The 6,315-nt window shown below is 61.8% G+C and overlaps 1 protein-coding gene across 1 annotated transcript; it reads right to left on the reverse strand.

The window, feature by feature from the left end:
• Window positions 1-6: 6 nt before the first annotated feature.
• GDPD2 (glycerophosphodiester phosphodiesterase domain containing 2) lies at window positions 7-6,006 on the reverse strand. Its single transcript, XM_044683074.1, has 15 exons — window positions 5,896-6,006; window positions 5,677-5,780; window positions 5,406-5,499; window positions 5,108-5,167; window positions 4,920-5,018; window positions 4,646-4,739; window positions 4,418-4,563; window positions 4,180-4,262; window positions 3,929-4,079; window positions 3,394-3,615; window positions 3,028-3,176; window positions 754-901; window positions 538-620; window positions 348-376; window positions 7-263 (listed from the first exon to the last, which is right to left on the reverse strand). The coding sequence occupies exons 1-15, from the start codon at window positions 6,004-6,006 to the stop codon at window positions 208-210; spliced, it is 1,629 nt and encodes a 542-aa protein (XP_044539009.1). The 3' UTR covers window positions 7-207.
• Between the last annotated feature and the right edge of the window lie 309 nt (window positions 6,007-6,315).

Consider the following 6,315-nt stretch of genomic DNA (forward strand, 5'->3'; position numbering starts at 1 on the left):
GGGGGATTCCATTCATTGAAAGACAGAGGGAAGAGCCTCAGCCGTCCACCGCGTTCCTTCTGGGCAGCGGGAGGGTCCCTGTCAGCCACGTGCCACCCAACGCCACCTCTCATCTGGGACAGGACGAGGGCCTGCCCGCTCGCCCGCCGCTCGCCCTCACGGATTCCCTGGGGGCCCGAGCCTTCTCCATCCCCCCGGAGGCCCCCCTCAGGCCAGCGCCATCGTGTCAGTCCTGGTCAGCAGCACCACCGCGCTCTCGGGGCCTGGAGGAAGAGGGCGGTGGCCATGAGTATGGGCCAGGGGGCCGAGGAGCAGGCCGGGCGCAGGAGTGCTTGGGCGGCACTTACCGGGGCCCGCTCTCTGCCTGGCGCATCTCCTTTAGGGAGGGAAGGGTGACAGCGTCAGTGTCGGTTCGGCTCTAGCGCTGCCCTGCCACCGGCCTGCCCCCTGCTCCCTCCAAGCCCCCAGGCTGGGGCCTGCTCAGGCTCGAAGCCCAGGTGGTGCCACCAGGGCCCCAGAGTCCTGAGGGCCGCTCACCCCTGGAGGAGGAAGACCCAGAGAAGGGTGAGGGCAGACGCGCAGTCCGAGGTGACCCAGATGATCCGGTAGGTTTGTGGGGGCTGGAGAGAGAGAGAGAGAGAGAGAGAGATCGGCCAGCGAGCCCGCAAGACAGGGACACGCTTAGGGGCAGGGGACGAGGCCCTGGTGGCAGGGTTGGGGGCAGCGGGAAAGAGAGAAGCCAACAGTTCTTACGATGAGCCAGACCGGGTGGGCCAGCTGCTGCAGCAGCTGGCAGGCGTTGGTGGTGACCGAAGCAGCCCCAGCGCACCAGAGCAGGGAGAAGAGCCAGGGCTTGTTCACCACAAACAGGTTCACGGAGATGTTGTCGGCTCGCAGGCGGCTGGGGGCGACCAGGAAGAAGGAAAGGCCTCTGTGGGCATGGGCGGCACTCCATGGGGCCCCCTGCCCACCCCTCTCTCTGCGCAGGGCACTGACGGGGTCCCGACCTCTCTCTCCGTGGCACTTTGACTTGCACTTCCCAGCACCTGCTGGACAGCTCACCTCCAGCCCGAAGTCCTCCCTACAGAACCCAGCAGCTTTCTCTCTTCCTGGTCTCTGTCTCTGTCTCTGGTTTCTCTCTCTCTGGTCTCCCTCTATCTTTTTCTTTCTGGTCTCTCTGTCTGGTTTCTCTCTTCCTGGTCTCTGTCTCTGTCTCTGTCTCTGTCTCTGTCTCTCCCCTTCCTTCCCTCCCTCTCCCCACCCCCTCTCTCTTGGAGCCTGCTCGGTCTTCCCCAGTTCCCACTTGGGGCTCCCAGTCAGTGCCAACATTCAGCTCTCTCATCCTGGATTCCTTCGCTCTCAATTCCCATCCGCTTCCCCCTCAGAATCTCTCTTCCAGCCTCTCCTTTTTGCTTCCCCCTCACTGCAGTGCCCCCAGCTCCGTCCCTCCCCTCCCTACAAGGCAGCTCGGATCACACCGGTCTGGCCACCCAGATAAGTGTGAAGCCTCCCAGAGCCCCTCCAAGAAAGAACCCTCGTCTCCATGGGGACAGAACGCGCACACTGCAAAGCCAGTGCAGGGTGACTGAAGGACAGAGCTCTAACAGCTAGCGGGAGTCAGGGCAGGCTTCCTGGGAGAAGTGGCACGTGAAGGTGAGCTTTGGAGGCAGCCAAGGATTCTGAGAGGTGGAGCTGAGGGGGGAGGGCAATAATTGTGCCAAGGCAGGGAGGCAGATGAGTGACAGGGAGGGCCCTTCAAGGCCAGGCTGAGGAGTTTGGGATGGAGCCTAGCCCTGGCGGGTGTCCCTTGTACTCAGAGGCCTGAAATGACACCCCTCTGTGTGGGCCACAGTGGCCGATCTACCACAGGCTGGACACGAATAGCCTGGGGGCATTGGGGACAGAGCGGTCTCTCAGTCTGTGCATCTCCCGTAGCTTTTGGGGCGGTCCAGCACCATCTTTGATGCGGGCACACCACGCTGGGCAGTTGCGTGCCAGGGTCTCCCAGGTCTCCCAAATGGTACCAAAGTGTGTCTCCTCCAGACAACGGGGAACCGCTTTAGAAAGACGGGCAGCTGTGGGAGAGATGGACTGCAGAGGGGAGCCACTGGGAGCCAGAGCCTGCCGCAGGGTATGTATGTGGGCTAACGAGTCACCCTGGTCCTAGGATCTCGCATCCCGGTCAGAAGGGACCTGAAAGACCTTGAAAGTATTCAAGCTTCTCATTTGACAGAGGAAGGAATGGGATTCCAGAGAGAGAAAGGGACTCAACCAAGGTGTCGCCCCTCACTGGAACCTTGCTTTTGTGACTTCAAAGCCAGGGAGAGTGGCTAGGTGGTGCAGTGGCTAGAACGCTTGACCTGGAGTCAGGAAGACCTGAATTCAAATCCACCCTCAGGTACATACTAGCTGTGTGACCAAGGGCAAGTCACTTAACCCTGTTAGCCTCGGTTTCCTCGTCTGGCAAATGATTCCAGTTGTCTTTGCCAAGGAAACCCCAAATGGGGTCAGGAAGAGTCGGACACAACTGACACAACTGAAAAACACTGGACCACATCATCTCCTTAAGGGCTGTTGGTGGCAGCCAGACATCAAGGGCTCCCCAGGAGGGACAGCTGTCTCCTAGCTGGCGTCATCCACAAACTGGGTGCTCTTAAGTCGGGGACAGCCTGATGTACATGATCATTTAACTTTTCATCATTGTACACATCTCTCTCCAGCTCTTCCTAGAACATAGTAGTGCTGTATAGGGAAAAGAGCAGGGGACCTGGGTTCAAATCCTGCCTCTAACTCCCTCATGACCTTGGGCAAGTCACTTTCCCTGCCTGGGCCTCAGTCTCTTCCTCTGTAAAATGAGGCTGCTGGCCTAGATGCATGAATGGGATGAGAGTAGCAGAGGCGTTTCGCCCAGTTCAGCTCCCTCGGCCTCTCCTCTTGGCCCTAGAAGGGAAGTCTTGCAGGTATCCGGCTAACCCTGGCCTTCCCTGAACAGCTCCTGCTCGTCCCTTCTTTCCCCTTCGCACTCACTGGATATCCGTCAGTGGCAGGTCCTGGTAGGGCAGGTTGAGGAGCTGGGGCCGCTCGGTCCGGTCCTGCTTTCTCTGGCCGTACACCTGGCGAAGGCCGGGTGCCCGGAGCTGGACCTCGGTTCGGTCTTCATCCGGCAGCCAGAGCACCTGGAGTTGGGTGAGACTTGAACTCAAGCAGAGGCTGAGAAGGCTTCAGAGGAGGCGGGGCGGCGGGGGGGGGGGGGAGGAGATACCATTACGGGACCCCAAAGCAGGGGACAGAGAATATGGCAGGGGGCATGAGGGCAGGATGGGGGCATGTGGCCATAGGGCACAGAGGGAGCCTGAGCTAGGGATTGGGGAGATGAGATCCCAGACATATCACCATGGCCTGGGGCACCCCGGTACTCAGCACAGTGTCCAGGGTGCAGTTGACGAAGGTGTGGTGGTACGTGTGGTTTGGTGGGGGTCGGCGCAAGTCAAACATGATAGACAGATTGAGGGCAGCAGCTGCCACCAGCAGCTCCCTTAGTGATGGCACTGTCTGGTTCTCCACTTCCTGCTGCTCTGGGTTCGAGAGCTTCCTGGCTCCCCAGAATGGCCGTCTCTATGGGGAGGATAGGGCACAGCTTCAGAGCCGATGATTGGCTCATTTGGTGCTTTGGGAAACCAAGGCTCCAGGAGGAAATCTCAGAAACCAAGGGCCCACCTCAGAAGGAAACCGAGGTCTCCCGAGTCGCCAGGCAGTGCTCTGCAGCCTACAAGAAGCTGCCCCAGCAAAGTTCATCCCTGTTCCGGCCCCCAGCCTTGCTCAGATTAAGGGCCTCCTTTAGGAGGCCTCTTATCGTGGTCCTCAGGTGATCCCGTTGGCTCGGCTTGGGACCCTTCTTCCCGGGGGGGGGGGGTTTGCCCCCCCTTACCTCCAGGAACCAGGTCCCCGCATTTAACCGCTTCAGCTCAGCCCAAGAGAAATCACTGCTGTGTCCCGCAGCTCGGGCGGGGAACACGGAGGCTACGTCCGTCGTCCTGTCCAGGCGTTCGTCGTGCATGAGGAAGGGGACCCCGTCGGAGCTGGGAACACAGGGAGGGCTCGTTCGGGGGGGCCTGGCCTTCTCCTCCCCCTCCTCCCATCCCCGCCTTGAGGTGTCCCTCTGGCCCCGGCCTCCCTCACCTGACCATCACATCTGTCTCAAACACAGAGGCCCCACACTCAGCAGTCTTGCGGAGGGACATCAGGGTGTTTTCGGGAGCCAGCTGGGAGGAAGAGTCAGTGCGTTGGGGTCGGCACATCATGCAGGCGGGGGACGGGGAGGGAAGACGGTGGCCCACCCTTCATGGCCAAAGGGAGGAGGAGTGGCGAGGCAGCAGCCTTACCTCCCTCTCTCCCTCTCTCCAGGGTGCAAACTCACCATGGGAGCCCCTCGGTGCCCCACCAACTTGGGCTTTGGGGGGAGTTGTCCATACTCCATGAGGCATGGTGATGAGATGCCCAGAGGTGCCAAGTAGATAGCCAGGGCGGCACTGATGAACAGGAGTAGTAACAGCACCTTGGGACCTGTGGGGAGAGGGCAGGACACAGATGCAATGAGGTACGGTGCCAAGGGTTCACAGGGCAACGGGAAGCCTGGGGCTGGTACCTCTTCTCTGAGAGCGGTAGAAGGCCTCAGCTGCTGGCCAGGCCAGGAGGGTGAGTGCAGCCGCTGCTCCAATGTGCAGAAAAGGGGCTGTGGCCTGGGGACGGGAGGCGGCAAGTGAGCAGGGGCAGCCAGTCGCCCAGGCTCCTTTCTGGGGCCCTCGCCCACTCTGATTTTAGAGCCCAAGGAGGCCCCACGTTCCAGGCATTTCCCCAAGTGGGGGATGCCACCCACATCTGATGAGTCCCCGACAAATGGCAGAGGGCCCACATCCTACCTGCAGGGACAGACGGAGGCTTCTCCACTCCTCCTGCCACTGGATTTCCAGCCCCACCAGGGCGGTGGCCACTAGCAGCACAGTCGCCAATAAGAGCCCCTGAGGTGACAACCAGCCTGCTTTGCACACCGTGCAAGGGCCCTCCCAGCCTCCCATTCCCACTCCCAGCATCTGGCACCATCACATACCTTGTGGAGCCAATGGAGGCGCAAGGGCTGCCCACACAGATGGAGGAGCAGGGCCAGGAGCTGGGGGAAGATGGGGGCAAGAGGGTCATCCCCCGGAGGCCTCTCCCAGGGCTCCTAAGCCTTCGAGTGTGGTCAGAACTTGGGCTCTTCTCCTCACTCCCCAGGGACCTTGGCCAAGCCCCCTTGCTTCCCTGGGCCTCAGTTTCTTCCTCCATCCAATGAGGAGGGCTCAGACTAACTGCTCTCTGAGGTCCCTTCCAACTCTCCAAGCCCAGGCCCCTGGCAGCCCCAGACCCACCAGCAGCAGGGAGGAATATGTGACCAGCACAGAGGCGACCGGTAGCAGGACCAGGGACCAATCCATCCAGTGTCCCCAGTGTCGAAACAAGAACCTACGGGGAGGGCACAGGCAAGTTTCCCTGTGGGCCTGCCCAACTCGGGGCCCAAGGTGGCACAGGGAGAAAGGGCACCCATGGGAGGTCTCTCCAGGGGCCCCAGGAAGCAGCAGGGAACAGGCGGTGAGGTCTGGGGGGGGGGGCACTGGGGCTGGCGCCAGGGGTGGGACCCACTCATTGAGGTTGTGGAGATCGTTGAGCAGAACCAGTCCGATGTACAGCCAGCCCAGTGAGAGGAGGAAGGCCCCAGCCAGGAGCCCCAGCCACGCACAGTCGCACTGTGAAAGGGCAGGACAGAGGGCGCCCTCAGTCCCCAGCGGCCTCAAGGCAGGGCTCTAGAGGCCCGCGCTGGCCCCCCTCCCCCCAGCTCTGGCCCCCGCCCCTCTGCAGCACCTTGCTGGTTTGCACTTTCTCCTTCTTCGAACGTTGCCCCCAGCGACAGCTGTACAGGTTGAGGAGGCAGCGGGCCCCGGCCGAGGCGCAGCGGCTGGGGGATTCCGCCATGGCGAAGAAGGCCTCCGAGGGTCCTACGGGAGGGGGCAGAAGCTCTCTGGGGTGCGAGCGATGGATCGGCCGCCCGCCGGCTGGCCTGCCTCCCCGGGGATAGGAGCGATCTGACGGGACGCTGGGCCGGTACCACAGGTGTGCCGGATGCTTGGCAAGCCTTCAGGCAGGCTGCCAGGGGAGGGGGGTCAGGGCGAGGCCCGGGACTCAGGTACAGCTGAGGGCTGACTGGGGCAGGGCCATTCACCTGGGCAAGTTGAGGCAAGCTCAGCCAGGGAGGAGCGCCCTCCTCTTGCCCGAAACCGCTCT

Source organism: Gracilinanus agilis, unplaced genomic scaffold (assembly GCF_016433145.1).
Source record: "Gracilinanus agilis isolate LMUSP501 unplaced genomic scaffold, AgileGrace unplaced_scaffold12576, whole genome shotgun sequence".
NCBI classification, from domain to species: Eukaryota; Metazoa; Chordata; class Mammalia; order Didelphimorphia; family Didelphidae; genus Gracilinanus; species Gracilinanus agilis.

Excerpts from the sequence above, each read along its gene's own strand:
- GDPD2 (XM_044683074.1), bottom strand. The coding sequence starts at position 6,006 with ATGGCGGAATCCCCCAGCCGCTGCGCCTCGGCCGGGGCCCGCTGCCTC. Across the intron at positions 5,019-5,107 it reads GCCTCCATTGGCTCCACAAG|GGGCTCTTATTGGCGACTGT; the intron begins GTATGTGATGGT and ends TTGTCACCTCAG. Across the intron at positions 902-3,027 it reads CTGCCACTGACGGATATCCA|CCGCCTGCGAGCCGACAACA; the intron begins GTGAGTGCGAAG and ends GGTCGCCCCCAG.